This window comes from Ambystoma mexicanum, chromosome 7q, assembly GCF_040938575.1.
Source record: "Ambystoma mexicanum isolate Mex_15411 chromosome 7q, UKY_AmexF1_1, whole genome shotgun sequence".
NCBI classification, from domain to species: Eukaryota; Metazoa; Chordata; class Amphibia; order Caudata; family Ambystomatidae; genus Ambystoma; species Ambystoma mexicanum.
The window spans coordinates 1,162,555,622-1,162,577,338 of NC_090941.1; the positions used below are offsets into that span (position 1 = coordinate 1,162,555,622).

Genomic DNA, 21,717 nt, shown 5'->3' on the forward strand with positions numbered 1-21,717 from the left:
CTGAGACAGAGAGACAGAGACAGAGAGACAGAGAGGGAGAGACAGAGAGGGAGAGAGACTGAGACAGAGACAGAGAGACAGAGGGGGAGAGACAGAGAGGGAGAGAGACTGAGACAGAGAGACAGAGACAGAGAGGGAGAGAGACTGAGACAGAGAGGGAGAGACAGAGGGGGAGAGACAGAGAGGGAGAGAGACTGAGACAGAGACAGAGAGACAGAGAGGGAGAGACAGAGAGGGAGAGAGACTGAGACAGAGACAGAGAGACAGAGAGGGAGACACAGAGAGCGAGAGAGACTGAGACAGGTCCTTCTGTAGTCCTGAGGTCCTGGTTAGGGGCAGGCTGTGCCCACTTCCTCTGAAGCAGTTTCTGACTCTGAAGACCAGGCCCTTAGAACGATACTGCCCCTGCCAAAAGTGGGCATGTGGTGGAGGGTGTGGCGTGCCCGTCAGAATCCTGTGGCACGATGCCAAGGTGCTCATTCCACACTGAGCTGTCCCCTGGAGGTGTAATTATCCGTAGAAAGCGTGTGCGCTGCTGGAATTTCCCGGCAGAACCTGCAAGTGTAAGGCACGGGCTCTGATCACACGCAGTGTTGCTAATTCTGGAAGATGCAGAGCATTGCCTAATGGGGCGGTCCTGTGCCACACGCACGCGGAACCTGCTGGACTGCCGCCTACCGTGACACACCTGTGCTACCCACACCCTCAGATGCCAGCCCTACATGTCGCCCAGTCAGCTCCCTATAAATGCCAGCCTGCCCTTTCCTGTGGCAGCAGGCAGCTTCCCAAGCGGCTGAAGGCACAGAGAAGAGGCAATCCAGAGTGGGCCTGCAGTCAGCAATACAGAGGTGCGGTGTGGCATGAGAGAGGAGACGCTTGGCATGCACATGCCTGGTCCCAGCAGCGGGTCTAGTCATGGGTGCCAGGTTATATGGGCGCAAGGGGCGCGAGGCACACCAAGAACTATTTCTCTAGGCTCATGGGGCTGGGGCCGCCAGCAGCCTTGAAGCCACAGTGGAGGCAATCGCTTGACTGTCTGCTGCCCATCCTCCCTAAAAAACTGCCCATGTGGCGCTTCACAGGGGCTTTGGCAGAATGTCAGCGTATAGCCCACCTGGGCTTCACCGGCTGCAGGGTCCCTTCCCCCTGGTTCACTCGTCCATAGCATCGGCGGCCAAGCCACACAATGCTGTCTGTTTATTGGGACTAATTCACCAAATGTTTCCAGATGTGTGGGTTGCCCTCGGGAGTTTGGTGGCAGTTTCTGAGGCTGGCAGCTGAGAGGGGTTCCAGTAAAATGAGGCTATATTTTCAAATGAGAGCAGAGTAATCGATACATTGATAAGGCGGCGGCGATTACCCCTTCTGCGGCTGCAGTATCTAGGAGCGTGAGATTTAACCAATGCCGATATCCCCGAGATAATGACAGGGAACTCATTGTTTAAATATGGTCTCCTTTGCTGAGTCTGCACAGTAGATGCCAGTACTTTAATTACAAGCTGATAAAGCAAGCTTGTGTTAATGTCGCCATGATATTTTGATTTTGTGGTAGCCGTTCAGTATGAGTTTACTGGCTGTTATATGATGGTGCAGAGTGGTGTGGGAGCTTCTGCTGTTATATGCAGGTCCACAGTGGTGTGGGAGCTTCTGCTGTTATATGCGGGTGCACAGTGGTGTGGGAGCTTCTGCTGTTATATGCGGGTGCAGAGTAGTGTGGGAGCTTCTGCTGTTATATGCGGGTGCACAGTGGTGTGGGAGCTTCTGCTGTTATATGCGGGTGCAGAGTGGTGTGGGAGCTTCTGCTGTTATATGCGGGTGCACAGTGGTGTGGGAGCTTGGGCTGTTATATGCGGGTGCAGAGTGGTGTGGGAGCTTCTGCTGTTATGTGCGGGTGCACAGTGGTGTGGGAGCTTCTGCTGTTATGTGCGGGTGCACAGTGGTGTGGGAGCTTCTGCTGTTATATGCGGGTGCACAGTGGTGTGGGAGCTTCTGCTGTTATATGCAGGTGCACAGTGGTGTGGGAGCTTCTGCTGTTATATGCGGGTGCAGAGTGGTGTGGGAGCTTCTGCTGTTATATGCGGGTGCAGAGTGGTGTGGGAGCTTCTGCTGTTATATGCGGGTGCACAGTGGTGTGGGAGCTTCTGCTGTTATATGCGGGTGCACAGTGGTGTGGGAGCTTGGGCTGTTATATGCGGGTGCAGAGTGGTGTGGGAGCTTCTGCTGTTATGTGCGGGTGCACAGTGGTGTGGGAGCTTCTGCTGTTATGTGCGGGTGCACAGTGGTGTGGGAGCTTCTGCTGTTATATGCGGGTGCAGAGTGGTGTGGGAGCTTCTGCTGTTATATGCGGGTGCACAGTGGTGTGGGAGCTTCTGCTGTTATATGCGGGTGCAGAGTGGTGTGGGAGCTTCTGCTGTTATATGCGGGTGCAGAGTGGTGTGGGAGCTTCTGCTGTTATATGCGGGTGCACAGTGGTGTGGGAGCTTCTGCTGTTATATGCGGGTGCACAGTGGTGTGGGAGCTTCTGCTGTTATATGCGGGTGCACAGTGGTGTGGGAGCTTGGGAGTGGGAGCTTCTGCTGTTATATGCGGGTGCACAGTGGTGTGGGAGCTTCTGCTGTTATATGCGGGTGCAGAGTGGTGTGGGAGCTTCTGCTGTTATATGCGGGTGCACAGTGGTGTGGGAGCTTCTGCTGTTATATGCGGGTGCACAGTGGTGTGGGAGCTTCTGCTGTTATATGCGGGTGCACAGTGGTGTGGGAGCTTCTGCTGTTATATGCGGGTGCAGAGTGGTGTGGGAGCTTGGGCTGTTATATGCGGGTGCACAGTGGTGTGGGAGCTTCTGCTGTTATATGCGGGTGCAGAGTGGTGTGGGAGCTTCTGCTGTTATATGCGGGTGCACAGTGGTGTGGGAGCTTCTGCTGTTATATGCGGGTGCAGAGTGGTGTGGGAGCTTCTGCTGTTATATGCGGGTGCACAGTGGTGTGGGAGCTTCTGCTGTTATATGCGGGTGCAGAGTAGTGTGGGAGCGTCTGCTGTTATATGTGGGTGCACAGTGGTGTGGGAGCTTCTGCTGTTATATGCGGGTGCACAGTAGTGTGGGAGCTTCTGCTGTTATATGCGGGTGCACAGTGGTGTGGGAGCTTCTGCTGTTATATGCGGGTGCACAGTGGTGTGGGAGCTTCTGCTGTTATATGCGGGTGCAGAGTGGTGTGGGAGCTTGGGCTGTTATATGCGGGTGCACAGTGGTGTGGGAGCTTCTGCTGTTATATGCGGGTGCAGAGTGGTGTGGGAGCTTCTGCTGTTATATGCGGGTGCACAGTGGTGTGGGAGCTTCTGCTGTTATATGCGGGTGCACAGTGGTGTGGGAGCTTCTGCTGTTATATGCGGGTGCACAGTGGTGTGGGAGCTTCTGCTGTTATATGCGGGTGCAGAGTGGTGTGGGAGCTTCTGCTGTTATATGCGGGTGCACAGTGGTGCGGGTGCAGAGTAGTGTGGGAGCGTCTGCTGTTATATGCGGGTGCAGAGTGGTGTGGGAGCTTCTACTGTTATATGCGGGTGCACAGTGGTGTGGGAGCTTCTGCTGTTATATGCGGGTGCACAGTGGTGTGGGAGCTTCTGCTGTTATATGCGGGTGCACAGTGGTGTGGGAGCTTCTGCTGTTATATGCGGGTGCACAGTGGTGCGGGTGCAGAGTAGTGTGGGAGCGTCTGCTGTTATATGCGGGTCCAGAGTGGTGTGGGAGCTTCTGCTGTTATATGCGGGTGCACAGTGGTGTGGGAGCTTCTGCTGTTATATGCGGGTGCACAGTGGTGTGGGAGCTTCTGCTGTTATATGCGGGTGCAGAGTAGTGTGGGAGCGTCTGCTGTTATATGCGGGTGCACAGTGGTGTGGGAGCTTCTGCTGTTATATGCGGGTGCAGAGTGGTGTGGGAGCTTCTGCTGTTATATGCGGGTGCACAGTGGTGTGGGAGCTTCTGCTGTTATATGCGGGTGCACAGTGGTGTGGGAGCTTCTGCTGTTATATGCGGGTGCACAGTGGTGTGGGAGCTTCTGCTGTTATATGCGGGTGCAGAGTGGTGTGGGAGCTTGGGCTGTTATATGCGGGTGCACAGTGGTGTGGGAGCTTCTGCTGTTATATGCGGGTGCAGAGTGGTGTGGGAGCTTCTGCTGTTATATGCGGGTGCACAGTGGTGTGGGAGCTTCTGCTGTTATATGCGGGTGCAGAGTGGTGTGGGAGCTTCTGCTGTTATATGCGGGTGCACAGTGGTGTGGGAGCTTCTGCTGTTATATGCGGGTGCAGAGTAGTGTGGGAGCGTCTGCTGTTATATGTGGGTGCACAGTGGTGTGGGAGCTTCTGCTGTTATATGCGGGTGCACAGTAGTGTGGGAGCTTCTGCTGTTATATGCGGGTGCACAGTGGTGTGGGAGCTTCTGCTGTTATATGCGGGTGCACAGTGGTGTGGGAGCTTCTGCTGTTATATGCGGGTGCAGAGTGGTGTGGGAGCTTGGGCTGTTATATGCGGGTGCACAGTGGTGTGGGAGCTTCTGCTGTTATATGCGGGTGCAGAGTGGTGTGGGAGCTTCTGCTGTTATATGCGGGTGCACAGTGGTGTGGGAGCTTCTGCTGTTATATGCGGGTGCACAGTGGTGTGGGAGCTTCTGCTGTTATATGCGGGTGCACAGTGGTGTGGGAGCTTCTGCTGTTATATGCGGGTGCAGAGTGGTGTGGGAGCTTCTGCTGTTATATGCGGGTGCACAGTGGTGCGGGTGCAGAGTAGTGTGGGAGCGTCTGCTGTTATATGCGGGTGCAGAGTGGTGTGGGAGCTTCTACTGTTATATGCGGGTGCACAGTGGTGTGGGAGCTTCTGCTGTTATATGCGGGTGCACAGTGGTGTGGGAGCTTCTGCTGTTATATGCGGGTGCACAGTGGTGTGGGAGCTTCTGCTGTTATATGCGGGTGCACAGTGGTGCGGGTGCAGAGTAGTGTGGGAGCGTCTGCTGTTATATGCGGGTCCAGAGTGGTGTGGGAGCTTCTGCTGTTATATGCGGGTGCACAGTGGTGTGGGAGCTTCTGCTGTTATATGCGGGTGCACAGTGGTGTGGGAGCTTCTGCTGTTATATGCAGGTCCACAGTGGTGTGGGAGCTTGGGCTGTTATATGCGGGTGCACAGTGGTGTGGGAGCTTCTGCTGTTATATACTAGTGCAGAGTGGTGTGGGAGCTTCTGCTGTTATATGCGGGTGCACAGTGGTGTGGGAGCTTCGGCTGTTATATGCGGGTGCACAGTGGTGTGGGAGCTTCGGCTGTTATATGCGGGTGCACAGTGGTGTGGGAGCTTCTGCTGTTATATGCGGGTGCACAGTGGTGTGGGAGCTTCGGCTGTTATATGCGGGTGCACAGTGGTGTGGGAGCTTCGGCTGTTATATACTAGTGCTAGTGCAGAGTGGTGTGTGGGAAGTGCAGAGTGGTATGTGGAACTAAACGTCAGCTGTTATATACAGTTGCAGAGTGGTGTGGGAGCTTCTGCTGTTGTATGCGGGTGCACAGTGATGTGGGAGCTTCTGCTGTTATATGCGGGTGCACAGTGGTGTGGGAGCTTCTGCTGTTATATGCAGGTCCACAGTGGTGTGGGAGCTTGGGCTGTTATATGCGGGTGCACAGTGGTGTGGGAGCTTCTGCTGTTATATACTAGTGCAGAGTGGTGTGGGAGCTTCTGCTGTTATATGCGGGTGCACAGTGGTGTGGGAGCTTGGGCTGTTATATGCGGGTGCACAGTGGTGTGGGAGCTTCTGCTGTTATATACTAGTGCAGAGTGGTGTGGGAGCTTCTGCTGTTATATGCGGGTGCACAGTGGTGTGGGAGCTTCGGCTGTTATATGCGGGTGCACAGTGGTGTGGGAGCTTCTGCTGTTATATACGGGTGCACAGTGGTGTGGGAGCTTCTGCTGTTATATGCGGGTGCACAGTGGTGTGGGAGCTTCGGCTGTTATATGCGGGTGTACAGTGGTGTGGGAGCTTCGGCTGTTATATACTAGTGCAGAGTGGTGTGTGGGAAGTGCAGAGTGGTATGTGGAACTAAACGTCAGCTGTTATATACAGTTGCAGAGTGGTGTGGGAGCTTCTGCTGTTGTATGCGGGTGCACAGTGGTGTGGGAGCTTCTGCTGTTATATGCGGGTGCACAGTGGTGTGGGAGCTTCTGCTGTTATATGCAGGTCCACAGTGGTGTGGGAGCTTGGGCTGTTATATGCGGGTGCACAGTGGTGTGGGAGCTTCTGCTGTTATATACTAGTGCTGAGTGGTGTGGGAGCTTCTGCTGTTATATGCGGGTGCACAGTGGTGTGGGAGCTTGGGCTGTTATATGCGGGTGCACAGTGGTGTGGGAGCTTCTGCTGTTATATACTAGTGCAGAGTGGTGTGGGAGCTTCTGCTGTTATATGCGGGTGCACAGTGGTGTGGGAGCTTCGGCTGTTATATGCGGGTGCACAGTGGTGTGGGAGCTTCTGCTGTTATATACGGGTGCACAGTGGTGTGGGAGCTTCTGCTGTTATATGCGGGTGCACAGTGGTGTGGGAGCTTCGGCTGTTATATGCGGGTGCACAGTGGTGTGGGAGCTTCGGCTGTTATATACTAGTGCAGAGTGGTGTGTGGGAAGTGCAGAGTGGTATGTGGAACTAAACGTCAGCTGTTATATACAGTTGCAGAGTGGTGTTTGGGAACCTCGGCTGTTATATACTGGTGCACATTGTTGTTGGGAACGTTGGCAGGAACTTTAGTTGTTATATACTGGTGCACAGTAATGGGTGGGAACTTTAGTTATATAATCGTTCATAGTGGTGTGAGGGGACTTCAGCTGTTATATACTGCTGCACAGCGATGAGTGTGAACTTTGGATGTTATATACAGTTGCAGAGAGGTGTGTGGGACCCTCGGCTATTTGAAGCAGTATATTCTTATTGTATAAGTACCTAACAAGAAAATAATACATTAATACATAAATACAGAGATCTGTGGGAACATTGGCTGTTATACAATGATGCACAGTGTTCTTGGGGACGTTGGCTCTTACACACTGGTGTAAAGTGGTGTGTGGGTACTTTGGCTGTTATATACTGGTTCAAAGTGGTGTGTGGGAACTTTGGCTGTTATCTACTGGTTCACACTGGTGTGTGGGAACTTTGGCTGTTATATACCGGTTCACACTGGTGTGTGGGAACTTTGGCTGTTATATACCGGTTCACAGTGGTGTGTGGGAACTTTGGCTTTTATATACTGGTTCACAGTGCTCCCTGTGCTTTAACGTTGTTACTCATGGCTTTCGGTTGACAGTTATTCTGAAATACTATGAGCGTTTTACAGATGTCACTCATGTGTATAGTCGTGCAAATATCGCATGGTTTCATACGCAATTGCACCTTTGCCTTATAGATATCACTCATGTGTGTGGCATGGATCCTGTGCTTTACATCTGTTACTCCTGCACCACAGTGTTGCCTGTGGCATGCGTTTGTACTCACTTGTGCAGAGTGATTACGTGGCCCCTGGTTATTGCAGAATGTCTGCTTGTGGTTATAGGTTTCTGCTAATTGGTGGTGCATATCCACCACGTAGAAGCCAAAACAATGCACTGCAGTACAGGTGGGTGGGAGACAACATGTGAGGAGGGAGACACAGCTGGCGGGTGTTGTTTGGTTATTTACCCACCCATTGACTGCCCATGGCCATGATAATCCCTGTGGCCATTACCGCCCACTACCTGCCCCTCCCTGTCCAAAAAGCATCTTCCTGGGATCTCCTTATGCTCACTCTATCAAGCAGTAACATCAACATTTTGCTTTCTAGTGTGTTTACTCAGCAGTCTGCTAACGGGTAATGGCCTAGTGGCTGCTGTAAATGGCTACCGGTGTAACAAACATGTCCTAAACAAGTGTCCCTTCAGCCAGTTGATTTTGATCTCTTCCTTGGGCTGTAGTCCTGCAAACAAATAGCATTAACTAAACCAACATCCGGGGCTTATGTGCAGGAGGTATTCAATAGGCATTTACCCAGCACTGCTGCCATATATGCAGGTCATCATACCATGTTCCAGCTGTTGCAATTCTATGGCCAGATAGTGGCATGTCAGTGCCTAGCAAATGCCAATCACATGCCTGAATAAAAGTGCACACGGTTGCTCTTGCCAATGCTTGTTTTTACCCTTGCGAACTCGGGCACCTTATGCTTGCTACTCTCATGTGATACTGTGCAGTTGGGGGTTGCTGTCATTATGCATTTTATGTGATTAACTAGTTTCCAAATGTTTAACTCGTTAAATGCCACCAGAGGCATTAAAGCACCCTCGCAAGATGGACAGTAGGACAGGGAGAGGAACAGTGGTGGGGAAGATCATTCTGGAAAGATCCTTACTTTTCCAGAATTTCAGCACATCAGGTCCCGGGTGAAAAGGAGAGCGTACTACAGTTTAGATCAGAGAGACCAGCAATCTCTGGCTCTTCTTTAATCTTCTTTGCTTTTGAATTTAGGGTAGTTGGGCATCAGATGATCAGAGCTACCTCAGGGGTTCAGAGGAGTTGGGCAACAAATGATAGGAGCTACCTCAAAGTTCAGAGGAGTTGGGCCTCAGATGATCAGAGCTACCTCAGGGTTCAGAGGAGTTGGGCATCAGATGATCAGATCTACCTCAGGGTTCAGAGGAGTTGCGCATCAGATGATCGGTGCTACCTCAGGGTTCAGTGGAGCTGGGCATCAGATGATCAGAACTACCTCAGGGTTCAGAGGAGTTGCGCCTCAGATGATCAGAGCTACCTCAGGGTTCAGAGGAGTTGGGCATCAGATGATCAGATCTACCTCAGGGTTCAGAGGAGTTGTGCATCAGATGATCGGTGCTACCTCAGGGTTCAGTGGAGCTGGGCATCAGATGATCAGAACTACCTCAGGGTTCAGAGGAGTTGCGCCTCAGATGATCAGAGCTACCTCAGTGTTCAGAGGAGTTGGGCATCAGATGATCCGTGCTATCTCAGGGTTCAGAGGAGTTGGGCCTCAGCTGATCAGATCTACCTCAGGGTACAAAGGAGTTGGGCATTAGATGATCAGTGCTACCTCGGGGGTTCAGAGGAGTTGGGCATCAGATGATCAGAACTACCTCAGGGTTCAGAGGAGTTGGGTCTCAGATGATCAGAGCTACCTCGAGGTTCAGAGGAGTTGTGCCTCAGATGATCAGAGCTACCTAATGGTTCAGAGGAGTTCAGCGTCAGATGATCAGAGCTACCTCGGGGTTCAGAAGAGCTGGGCATCAGATGATTAGAGCTACCTCAGGGTTCAGAGCAGTTGGGCCTCAGATGATCAGAGCTACCTCATGGTTCAGAGGAGTTGGACATCAGATGATCAGAGCTACCTCATGGTTCAGAGGAGTTGGACATCAGATGATCGGAGCTACCTCAGGGGTTAAGAAGATTTGAGCATCAGATGATCAGAGCTACTTCGGGGTTCAGAAAAGCTGGGCATCAGATGATCAGAACTACCTCAGGGTTCAGAGAAGTTGGGCATCAAATGATCGGAGCTACCTCAGCGTTCAGAGGATTTAGGCATCAGATGATCGGTGCTACCTCATGGTTCAGAGGAGTTCGGCATAAGATGATCAGAGCTATCTCAGGGTTCAGAAGAGTTGGGCATCAGATAATCGGAGCTACCTCAGGGTTCAGAGGAGTTGGGCATCAGATGATCAGAACTACCTCAGGGTTCAGAAGAGTTGGGCATCAGATGATCAGAGCTACCTCGGGGTTCAGAAGAGTTGGGCATCAAATGATCAGAGCTATCTCAAAGTTCAGAGGAGTTCGGCATAAGATGATCAGATCTACCTCAGGTTTCAGAGGAGTTGGGCATCAGATGATTGGTGCTACCTCTGGGTTCAGTGGAGTTGGGCCTCAGATGATCAGATCTACCTCAGGGTTCAGAGGAGTTGGGCATCAGATGATTGGTGCTACCTCTTGGTTCAGTGGAGTTGGGCATCAGATGATCAGATCTACCTCAGGGTTCAGAGGAGTTGGGCATCAGATGATTGGTGCTACCTCTGGGTTCAGTGGAGTTGGGCATCAGATGATCAGAACTACCTCGAGGTTCAGAGGAGTTGGGCATCAGATGATCCGTGCTACCTCAGGGTTCAGTGGAGTTGGGCATCAGATGATCAGAACTACCTCAGGGTTCAGAGAAGTGGGGCATCAGATGAACAGGGTAGCTGTGGGCTCAGAGGAGTTGGGCATCAGATGATCAGAGCTAGCTCGTGGTTCAGAGGAGTTGGGCATCAGATGATCCGTGCTACCTCAGGGTTCAGTGGAGTTGGGCATCAGATGATCAGAACTACCTCAAGGTTCAGAGAAGTGGGGCATCAGATGAACAGGGTAGCTGGGGGCTCAGAGGAGTTGGGCATCAGATGATCAGAGCTAGCTCGTGGTTCAGAGGAGTTGGGCTTCAGATGATCGGAGCTACCTCAGGTTCAGAGGAGTTGGACATCAGATGATCAGAGCTACCTCATGGTTCAGAGGAGTTGGACATCAGATGATCGGAGCTACCTCAGGGGTTAAGAAGATTTGAGCATCAGATGATCAGAGCTACTTCGGGGTTCAGAGGAGTTGGGCATCAGATGATCAGAGCTACCTCAGGGGTTAAGAAGATTTGAGCATCAGATGATCAGAGCTACTTCGGGGTTCAGAAGAGCTGGGCATCAGATGATCAGAACTACCTCAGGGTTCAGAGAAGTTGGGCATCAAATGATCAGAGCTACCTCAGCGTTCAGAGGATTTAGGCATCAGATGATCGGTGCTACCTCATGGTTCAGAGGAGTTCGGCATAAGATGATCAGAGCTATCTCAGGGTTCAGAAGAGTTGGGCATCAGATGATCGGAGCTACCTCAGGGTTCAGAGGAGTTGGGCATCAGATGATCAGAACTACCTCAGGGTTCAGAAGAGTTGGGCATCAGATGATCAGAGCTACCTCGGGGTTCAGAAGAGTTGGGCATCAAATGATCAGAGCTATCTCAAAGTTCAGAGGAGTTCGGCATAAGATGATCAGATCTACCTCAGGGTTCAGAGGAGTTGGGCATCAGATGATTGGTGCTACCTCTGGGTTCAGTGGAGTTGGGCCTCAGATGATCAGATCTACCTCAGGGTTCAGAGGAGTTGGGCATCAGATGATTGGTGCTACCTCTGGGTTCAGTGGAGTTGGGCATCAGATGATCAGAACTACCTCAGGGTTCAGAGAAGTGGGGCATCAGATGAACAGGGTAGCTGGGGGCTCAGAGGAGTTGGGCACCAGATGATCAGAGCTAGCTCGTGGTTCAGAGGAGTTGGGCTTCAGATGATCGGAGCTACCTCAGGGTTCAGAGGAATTTAGCATCAGATGATTGGAGCTACCTCAGGGGTCAGAGGAGTTGGGCATCAGATGATCGGAGCTAGCTAGGGGATCAGAGGAGTTGGGCAAAAGATGATCAGAGCTAGCTCGGTGTTAGGCATCTGAGCTCATTACACAGGGGGATTTCTAAATGGCGCAGTCTTGTCTGATACTTTTTTCTGTTGACTGGTGACCAGTGGGCAGCAGAAAGGGTGGAGTTAATATGCCAGCCTACATTTTGAACCTTCTCAAGGCATTGTACGTGACCCAGGTCCAAGGACCATTTAGAAGCTGTTTACACAACAAAAGCCAGAAGAGGATCAGGGAAATGTGGCAGTGACTTTATCAGGGAAGACAAGGAAAGGAGTGGAAAGAGATAGAAAGAGAAGCTAACAAACTTCAGCTGAGATGGAAGAAACCTCACAGAGTGTGAGCCAGAGGCATTTAGTTAGAATCCTGATGGAAGGCAGGAGTCATATCTTCACTGTGCCATTGAGCAGTGTGCCACCCAGTGCCTCAAGCCGTGACACAGATGGGAGAAAGAGGCTAGAAGCCAAACACTGCCCAGTGTTCAGCATCAGCAGCGGACCCCTCAACCTGGGATCAGGGTCCTTTGCACGCACATGGTCACCGTGATCCTGGTAGCTGGTTAGCTGGGTAGGGAGGAAATCGGGTGCCGATTGACACTAGAAGAGGGTGGTGATGGGAAAGAAGGTTTTAATGAGGTTAGGAGAGTTTGGGAGATCAGGTGACTCGTCAGGTGTATGAAGGACATTTAGATGCACCTAGCTGCGCATGTATATTTGAAGTGAGGGATACGGTGTGATAGGCATTCCAGGTGCCCTTGTCAACTGTGCCATGTCCCTAATCAATGCCATGGAGTTTCATTGTGTTTCTCTTCCTCTCCAGGTGCAGTGTGGAGATTTTCCGTTCGTGGAAACCATGTTCTTCACCCTTGTGGTCCTCACGCTCTCTCTCCAAGGGGTTCTCAGCCAGTTCCCAAAAGTCTGCACTACTAGCAAAGCCCTAAAAGACAGATGCTGCTGCCCCACGTGGAGGGATGGCAGCATGTGTGGGGCTGACTCCGGAAGAGGGGTCTGCAGGTTCATCAGTCAACCGCGCACTCAAGCAAAGAGCCTTGATAAACAGAACGATGACCGCCTAGAGTGGCCGCATGAGTACTTTGACAGCATGTGTGTCTGCAAGTCCCGATACCACGGTTTTGACTGCGGGGACTGCATGTTTGGGTGGACTGGAGCAAAGTGCGATAAGAAAAAAGACATTATCCGCAAAGAGATACGCCAGCTCTCGCCCACCGAGCGAGTGAAGTTCTTTAGTTATCTAAGCCTTGCCAAGGTCAAGAAGAGCGCCAGATTCAGCATCCTGACTTCCGGCAACCGATTTGACAGGAACACCTTCCGGTTCGTGGAGGCCTCTGTTTATGACGTCGGTGCATGGATGCGCTACTACGCCTACAAGCCCATTTTGCGAAATAACCTATTTAACGTTACCACGACCTTTGCTACCAGAGGCCCCGGGTTCCTGACATGGCATCGATGGTTCCTCCTCTTCCTGGAGCGGGAGATCCAGATCCTCACCGGCGATGATACTTTTTCCATGCCGTACTACGACTGGAGCGTAGACGCCGGGACTTGCCATGTCTGCAACAATGACTATATGGGCAAAACCAGTTCGGATGGTGTCCTCACCAGCTCTTCATACTTTGGCAGTTGGAGGGTAAATATTTTTGCATTGAACGATACTGAAATTGTAACAATGGTTGAGAGCCAAAATGTGTGTGGTTGTGGGCAACTTCATTGATGACATGAGGAGTGTGTGCATTCTTTTCAGTCTCTCTCTCCCTCTCCCTCTCCCTCTCTCTCTCTCTCCCTCTCTCTCTCTCTCTCTCTCTCCCTCTTTCTCTCTCTCTCTCTCTCTCTCTCTCTCTCTCTCTCTCTCTCCCTCCCTCTCTCTCTCTCTCTCTCTCCCTCTCCCTCTTTCTCTCTCTCTCTCTCTCTCTCTCTCTCTCTCTCTCTCTCTCTCTCTCTCTCTCTCTCTCTCTCTCTCCCTCCCTCTCTCTCTCTCTCTCTCACTGCTCGCCTAGACAGCAAAATCCTAAACTCCTGGCAGCTCACCTACCAGATCCTTCAGACCCCAACTTCACATGCAGGCTTTCCCGCCTTCCCTAGACTACCACGCTTGGGTACTGCTACTGCCTCGAGCTGCGGAGGGCACTTCCGGGAGCATGAGCCCGCCTACAGCTATGGCGGCGTAGAGCAGGAGGAGGTGGAGAAGGAGCCGCTCAGTTTCATGGCGGGCCTTGCTAAAGACCCACCCTCTGGGTTGCTTTTGATGCCAAGGGCCTGCCTGTTGGAAGTGCCAGAGTGTACAGCTGTGAAGTGTGTTAATGTTCCGCATGGACCATGTGCTTCTGGGCTGCCCCATGCATGCACCGCAGGATCACAATGTATGGCCTGTGCCTGAGCACTAGCCACCAGTGATTGCTGTCCTCCCTTGACTTCCGGGCAGAAGTGAGATGTGGTGAATGAGTGGTTGCTCAAGCCTTGTGGGGTACGCTCACTGACTCTAACCTTTCCACCCAGAGTATCTGCAGTGGGTATTACTACGACTACAAGTACTGCCCGGTGGCAGAAGATGGCTGCAAAATGGAGCCTCTGCAAAGGAGCCCGGGAACTGACCCAACGGCCCCGACGATGCCGACAGCCAAGGATGTGGAAGAGGCCCTCAAGTGGGAAACCTACGACACACCGCCCTACGACCACACCTCCACGCGGAGCTTCCGCAACATTGTAGAAGGTAAAGGCGTCAAGGGCTCCTCCGTGACCGGGGAAAGGATTGCTTGCAAAGGCAAGGGGCCCTTTCTTGAACACTAGATCAGATGCCAGTATGGGGGGGGGGGAGTGGCCGCTCACTCACTGGCCGCCCCAGAAAGGGAAGGGGAGGATTCCATGAGTGATGTGTGCGAAGGTGAAGCTCATGCTGGCAGCAGGAGGAAGGTTTGAGTGAGTGCGCGCTGTACAGGTCCGGAGTCGGGCTGACAGTGAGGGAACATATTGAGGAAGTGAGTGATGGGCAGGAAGGCGAGAGGCCGATGGCCTGCACATTCCATGAGTGATGTCAGGGAGAAGGAGCTTCCATCCTGCCACAAAAAGGAGGGGTGCAATGAGTGAGAACTATGCAGACCCCGGGCGCTGTGAGGGAGAAGCACCACGCTGACCCTGAGAGGTGGGGTTGAGTGAGGGTGAAGAACTGTGGGCGCCTTCAGTGCAGTCAGTGCTGTGCAGAAAGTGAGTGTGGTGAGTGGGAAAGCATCATCACAAACAGTCAGTAGGGTGAGTAAGGAAGAAATCACTCTGCAGGGGGCGTGGTATTAGGAAGAAGGTGAGTTGGGTACGTCCTTTAGGCCTCTAAACAACCAAAGAAGAAATGGTCAAAAAAATTGGAGAGACAGAGAAGTAGAGCGACAGAGAGGAAGAGAGACTGAGACAGAGAGACAGAGAGGGAGAGACAGAGAGGGAGAGAGACTGAGACAGAGAGACAGAGAGGGAGAGGGAGAGAGGGAGAGAGACAGAGACAGAGAGACAGAGAGGGAGAGACAGAGAGGGAGAGAGACTGAGACAGAGAGGGAGAGACAGAGAGGGAGAGACAGAGGGTAAGAGAGACTGAGACAGAGAGACAGAGACAGAGGGAGAGACGGAGGGGAGAGAGACTGAGACAGAGAGACAGAGACAGAGAGGGAGAGAGACTGAGACAGAGAGGGAGAGACAGAGAGGGAGAGACAGAGGGGAAGAGAGACAGAGACAGAGACATAGGGAGAGACAGAGGGGGAGAGAGACTGAGACAGAGACAGAGAGGGAGAGACAGAGAGGGAGAGACAGAGAGGGAGAGAGACTGAGACAGAGAGACAGAGACAGAGGGAGAGACAGAGATGGAGAGAGACTGAGACAGAGAGACAGAGACAGAGGAACAGAGAGGAAGAGACAGAGAGGGAAAGAGACTTAGGAATGGGGGTTTGGCAATGTCAACAATGTATGAATTATTGCAATGCACTCACATAACCCGCCCGCAGGCTTGCTGGTGCAGGGTGGCACATGCAATGCCAGGACCACCATTTTCTTATCACCCAATCGCAGTATGACAATGTTAAGGATAGCAGGCGGTGGAGGGGGGAGTGGGGGATGGAGTCCTGCATGTGTATTGTACCTACAGTTACTTTGACATATGTTTGTTCGAATCCTTTATGTTGCACGAAATGATTTGTTCTCCCAACCCCATACCCCTCCATATGTACATAAATGCCTGCAGCCAAGGTCTCTGTTATGTGACTGTTTGGTTCTAGTGATATTAGATCACGGTATCATGATGCCAGCGTCTCCCCACATGCCGGTGGCACACCTTGAGTTAAGCTTTGTGCCCATCTTGTCTCATCACAGGGTACATGAGCCCCACAGACGGAACGACTGAAAGTGCCAACATGAACTTGCTTGTCCGCCTGTACATGGGTGGCAGCATGGCTCAAGACACCATCTGCAGCGCCGACCCCCTGTTCCTGCTGCACCAGGCCTACATCGACAAGTAAGCACATGCCTGTGCACCATCGTATGTACACAATTAAAATATGAAATGAAGCTGGGCTGGGAGAGCCCAGTGTCAAGTGCGCCTAAGTGCAAGCCAAGTGTCAAGTGCGCCTAAGTGCAAGCCAAGTGTCAAGTGCGCCTAAGGGCAAGCCAAGTGTCAAGTCGCCTAAGTGCAAGCCAAGAGTCAAGTGCGCCTAAGGGCAAGCCCAGTGTCAAGTGCGCCTAAGGGCAAGCCCAGTGTCAAGTGTGCCTAAGTGCAAGCCAAGTGTCAAGTGTGCCTAAGGGCAAGCCAAGTGTCAAGTGCGCCTAAGTGCAAGCCAAGTGTCAAGTGAGCCTAAGGGCAAGCCCAGTGTCAAGTGCGCCTAAGGGCAAGCCAAGTGTCAAGTGCGCCTAAGGGCAAGCCCAGTGTCAAGTGCACCTAAGGGCAAGCCAAGTGTCAAGTGCGCCTAAGGGCAAGCCCAGTGTCAAGCGCACCTAAGGGCAAGCCCAGTGTCAAGTGCGCCTAAGGGCAAGCCAAGTGTCAAGCGCACCTAAGGGCAAGCCCAGTGTCAAGTGCACCTAAGGGCAAGCCAAGTGTCAAGCGCACCTAAGGGCAAGCCAAGTGTCAAGCGCACCTAAGGGCAAGCCCAGTGTCAAGTGCGCCTAAGGGCAAGCCCAGTGTCAAGTGCGCCTAAGGGCAAGCCAAGTGTCAAGTGCACCTAAGTGCAATTCATTTGAAAAATCTAAATCATAAAAATGATTAATAACTAGATATATTTAGAGGCCGCTGCGTGTCCTGGTCTTCCTCTTAGAGACAAAGAATAGAAAACAACACCAGAGACACTGCGCTGATCCCTACAGGAATTCTTGAGTTTAATAAACCCAGTAAGTTTGTATCAACATGCAAGATTATTCTAAAAGAACGTCTTGCACTAATAATAAGTGTTGTAACCAAAAACAGTATGGTTTCTAGTCTAGAGACCATACTGGTTTTGGGCACAACACTTATTATCCTAGATTTAGCATCCCGGTCTATCGATGATTTTTAAATAGCCCCAACTGTGTCGTCATATATCCAAATAAGTTCTTATTTTGATATATGATCATGAAACATTATCTATAATCCTGGATTCTAGATATTCCTTGATATTGAGGAATCAGTGAAGAGTTTTGTATTGAGTTTTTGCCACTGTACAGCCTTGGAAAAGACCACAGATGTTTGAAACAGGCGTCAGCGTGGCTAGGGCATAGACATGTTTTGGAAGAGTAGTGTTGGCCTGTTGATACCAACTGACTGTTTTTTATTAAACTCAAGAACTACTGTAGGGATCGGCGCTGTGTCTCTGGTGTTATTTTCTATACAATTAAATTAAATCTGCAAGTAACGTCTATCATGATTTTGCTATATTAATACTTTAGATATGTTTCATGTATTTCTGGTTATTTTGTCTATATAATAAAATGTTTTCTATTTTATTGAATACATACATTTGGGGTGATTGAACACTAAAATACAGTCATGTATATGCATTATAAATGGTTACCTCAGATTAGGTTTTTTCAATTCAACTCAGATATTTAGTTGTTTTGAACCCCATGTGCAGCACATGGCAATGCTGGGGAAAAGCCTGCACACTGTAATGCTGGATAAAAAGACTGCCATATAATGTTCCTCTCTTTTTCTCTAGTCTATTTGATATCCTTGCATAAATGTTGCTCTCTTTCTCTCTAGGAAATTTGATATTCTTGTAAGAATGTTGATATGTTTCTCTCTAGGATATCTGATATCCGTGTATGAATGTTGCTCTCTTTCTCTCTAGGAAATTTGATATCCTTGCTTGAAAGTTGCTCCCTTTCTCTCTTGGATATTTTATATTCTTGCAAGAATGTTGATATGTTTCTCTCTAGGATATCTGATATCCTTGCATAAATGCTGCTCTCTTTCTCTCTAGGAAATTGGATATCCTTGCTTAAAAGTTGCTCCCTTTCTCTCTTGGATATTTTATATTCTTGCAAGAATGTTGATATGTTTCTCTCTAGGATATCTGATATCCTTGCATAAATGTTGCTCTCTTTCTCTCTAGGAAATTTGATATTCTTGTAAGAATGTTGATATGTTTCTCTCTAGGATATCTGATATCCGTGTATGAATGTTGCTCTCTTTCTCTCTAGGAAATTGGATATCCTTGCTTGAAAGTTGCTCCCTTTCTCTCTTGGATATTTTATATTCTTGCAAGAATGTTGATATGTTTCTCTCTAGGATATCTGATATCCTTGCATAAATGTTGCTCTCTTTCTCTCTAGGAAATTGGATATCCTTGCTTGAAAGTTGCTCCCTTTCTCTCTTGGATATTTTATATTCTTGCAAGAATGTTGATATGTTTCTCTCTAGGATATCTGATATCCTTGCATAAATGTTGCTCTCTTTCTCTCTAGGAAATTGGATATCCTTGCTTGAAAGTTGCTCTCTTTCTCTCTTGGATATTTTATATTCTTGCAAGAATGTTGATATGTTTCTCTCTAGGATATCTGATATCCTTGCATAAATGTTGCTCTCTTTCTCTCTAGGAAATTTGATATTCTTGTAAGAATGTTGATATGTTTCTCTCTAGGATATCTGATATCCGTGTATGAATGTTGCTCTCTTTCTCTCTAGGAAATTGGATATCCTTGCTTGAAAGTTGCTCCCTTTCTCTCTTGGATATTTTATATTCTTGCAAGAATGTTGATATGTTTCTCTCTAGGATATCTGATATCCTTGCATAAATGTTGCTCTCTTTCTCTCTAGGAAATTGGATATCCTTGCTTGAAAGTTGCTCCCTTTCTCTCTTGGATATTTTATATTCTTGCAAGAATGTTGATATGTTTCTCTCTAGGATATCTGATATCCTTGCATAAATGTTGCTCTCTTTCTCTCTAGGAAATTGGATATCCTTGCTTGAAAGTTGCTCTCTTTCTCTCTTGGATATTTTATATTCTTGCAAGAATGTTGATATGTTTCTCTCTAGGATATCTGATATCCTTGTATGAATGTTGCTCACTTTTTTCTCTGGGATATTATCCTTGTATGAATGTTGCTCTCTTTCTCTCTAGGATATTTGATATCCTTGCATGAATGTTCCTCTCTTTCTCTCTAGAAAATTTGATATCCTTGCTTGAAAGTTGCTCTCTTTCTCTCTTGGATATTTTATATTCTTGCAAGAATGTTGATATGTTTCTCTCTAGGATATCTGATATCCGTGTATGAATGTTGCTCTCTTTCCCTCTAGGATATTGGATATCCTTGCATGAATGTGGCTCTCATTTTCGCTAGGATATTGGATATACTTGCATCAGCGTTGCTCTCATTCTCTCTTGGATATTTGATATGCCTGCATTAATGTTGCTCTTTTTCTCTCTAGGATATTATCCTTGCATGAATGTTGCTCTCTTTCCCTCTAGGATATTTGATATTCTTGTATGAATGTTGCTCTTTTTCTCTCTTGGATGTTTGATATCCTTGCATTAATGTTGCTCTATTTCTCTCTAGGATATTATCCTTGCATGAATGTTGCTCTCTTTCCCTCTAGGATATTTGATATACTTGTATCAGCGTTGCTCTCTTTCTGTCTTGTAATATTTGATATCCTTGCATTAATGTTGCTCTTTTTCTCTCTAGGGTATTTGATATCCTTGCATTAATGTTGCTCTTTTTCTCTCTAGGGTATTTGATATGCTTGCATTAATGTTGCTCTCTCTCTCTCTAGGATATTTAATATCCTTGTACGAAAGTTGCTCGCTTTCTCTCTGGGATATTATCCTTGTATGAATGTTGTTCTATTTCTCTCTAGGATATTTGATATCCTTGCATAAATGTTGCTCTCTTTCTCTCTAGGAAATTGGATATCCTTGCTTGAAAGTTGCTCTCTTTCTCTCTTGGATATTTTATATTCTTGCATGAATGTTGATATGTTTCTCTCTAGGATATCTGATATCCTTGTATGAATGTTGCTCACTTTTTTCTCTGGGATATTATCCTTGTATGAATGTTGCTCTCTTTCCCTCTAGGATGTTTGATATACTTGTATCAGCGTTGCTCTCTTTCTCTCTTGTAATATTTGATATCCTTGCATTAATGTTGCTCTTTTTCTCTCTAGGATATATGAAAGGTGGATCCAGAGAAAAGGAGCAACCAATGCTCTTTACCCCAGAAGCGGCATTCCAGGGCAGGACCCAGAGGAGAACATTGTGCCATCCATTCCAACAATGATGAACAAAGAGTTCATGAACAAAGCAGAGTCCTTTGGGTACTCCTACTCTGACTATCCCACCCAATCATTGAAAGGAGCAACATATACATAAACAGAGCCTGCAATCTGAAACCCTAGAGGCACAGAACAATACACTGCACTCTTCATCAAGGACTGAATACATATCGTGGACAGAAAATAAGGAGCATGGACTGAGATGTATATTAATTACATTAATGTATCTTTTATTATGCACTTAATACCGGAGAGTAGTCTCAAAGTGGGCTGGGATTTGAACCTGTGTTGCTCCGCGTTGCCACACGTTGCCCCTGAGCTATCCTCCCAGCATATGTTGCCTGTAGTGGATTTCTTCAACTTGAAATCAGTGTTACTAATAGCCAGCTCTCAAGGATGTTCGGGCGGGGGCTTATATAAAGAATCGAGCGTGTGCACGCTCAACTTACATCAAGAGCCTGCTTACATGTCACCTGGACTCAAATGACACTTCCCTACTCGGTATCAGGTAATATTATCCCCAACAAAAATATTGTCGTATATATGGCCGTTGGGAACGGCCATAGGCAATATTTTTAGTGGGGATAATATTCAAGGTTTTTGGGAGCAGGGGTTGCGGGGGTGTCCCCTGCTCCCTTTAAAATAATATGGGGGTTACGGGGGTGTCCCCAGCAGGTTCCACGCCTTAATATCGCCGCAAAAATATGGCAATATTGATGTATGGCGATATATCTTTGCGGGGATATTAACACATGGAACCTCCTACTCTACTCCACGCTACTGCTGCAATCCCTTCTACGTCTTCAGCACTGCAGCTCACGCTGCTATTGCCTTCACTGGAAGAGCGTCCCCCTTTCAGGCTCTTAATCAATCTTGTTATGGCTTCATTCACCTATTATTGGCCATATTCTCCCCTCTGGCCACTTCTTCTTACTGATCCATGGCCAGCTAGTAAACCTCATACACCATAGGGCGCCCTCGCCAACTCTCAAAATTAATGCACCAATGGCTTCACTGTCCCTGCTTATCAGGAGAAACTGGGTACCAGCCAAGTCACAGAAAATGCATGAAACACACACGTCTTGAAAGATGAAAGCGCCGGCGCTTGGTCGCCAGTTCAATATCCGATGTTTCCGCAGCCATTTTGCAGTATATTGATGATCTACCTCAGTGGCTCTCGCCACGTGTCGTCAAGCTTTTTTTGCATGCCTGTAAAACATATTTTCTTCATTTTTTTAAATAACGCAGAATAAACAGTATTTACGATAATTTTCTGAAATGGCTCTCCTTGTCTTTCTCTCCTCATCTGATAGCATTGCTCTCTCTGGAAACGTGTGCAGCGATACTACTGCGCTGCTTCCTCCTCGTGCATAAGTATGCACGAACCTTACCGCTCGAACCCCGAATTGTTCACATTTCATGATTGTCAACCAGTTACAACTTTAGACCAACCTTTTAAGAAGCTCGACTGAAGCCAACTGGGTAACTTATCAGAGAGTGGTCAGAGTTCATTTTC

At 49.0% G+C, this 21,717-nt stretch overlaps 1 protein-coding gene across 1 annotated transcript; it reads left to right on the top strand.

Annotated features, from left to right (window-relative positions):
• Positions 1–755: 755 nt before the first annotated feature.
• LOC138528720 (tyrosinase-like) lies at positions 756–21,470 on the top strand. Its single transcript, XM_069640580.1, has 5 exons — positions 756–848; positions 12,290–13,117; positions 13,984–14,197; positions 15,835–15,976; positions 20,094–21,470. Exons 2-5 carry the CDS (start codon positions 12,323–12,325, stop codon positions 20,296–20,298), a joined length of 1,356 nt encoding a protein of 451 aa, XP_069496681.1. The 5' UTR covers positions 756–848; positions 12,290–12,322; the 3' UTR covers positions 20,299–21,470.
• Positions 21,471–21,717: the final 247 nt, after the last annotated feature.

Bases quoted from the DNA above. Each gene is read 5' to 3' on its own strand.
- LOC138528720 (XM_069640580.1), top strand. From the start codon at position 12,323: ATGTTCTTCACCCTTGTGGTCCTCACGCTCTCTCTCCAAGGGGTTCTC. The intron at 13,118-13,983 runs GTAAATATTTTT...CTTTCCACCCAG, and splicing joins CATACTTTGGCAGTTGGAGG to AGTATCTGCAGTGGGTATTA. The intron at 14,198-15,834 runs GTAAAGGCGTCA...GTCTCATCACAG, and splicing joins CTTCCGCAACATTGTAGAAG to GGTACATGAGCCCCACAGAC.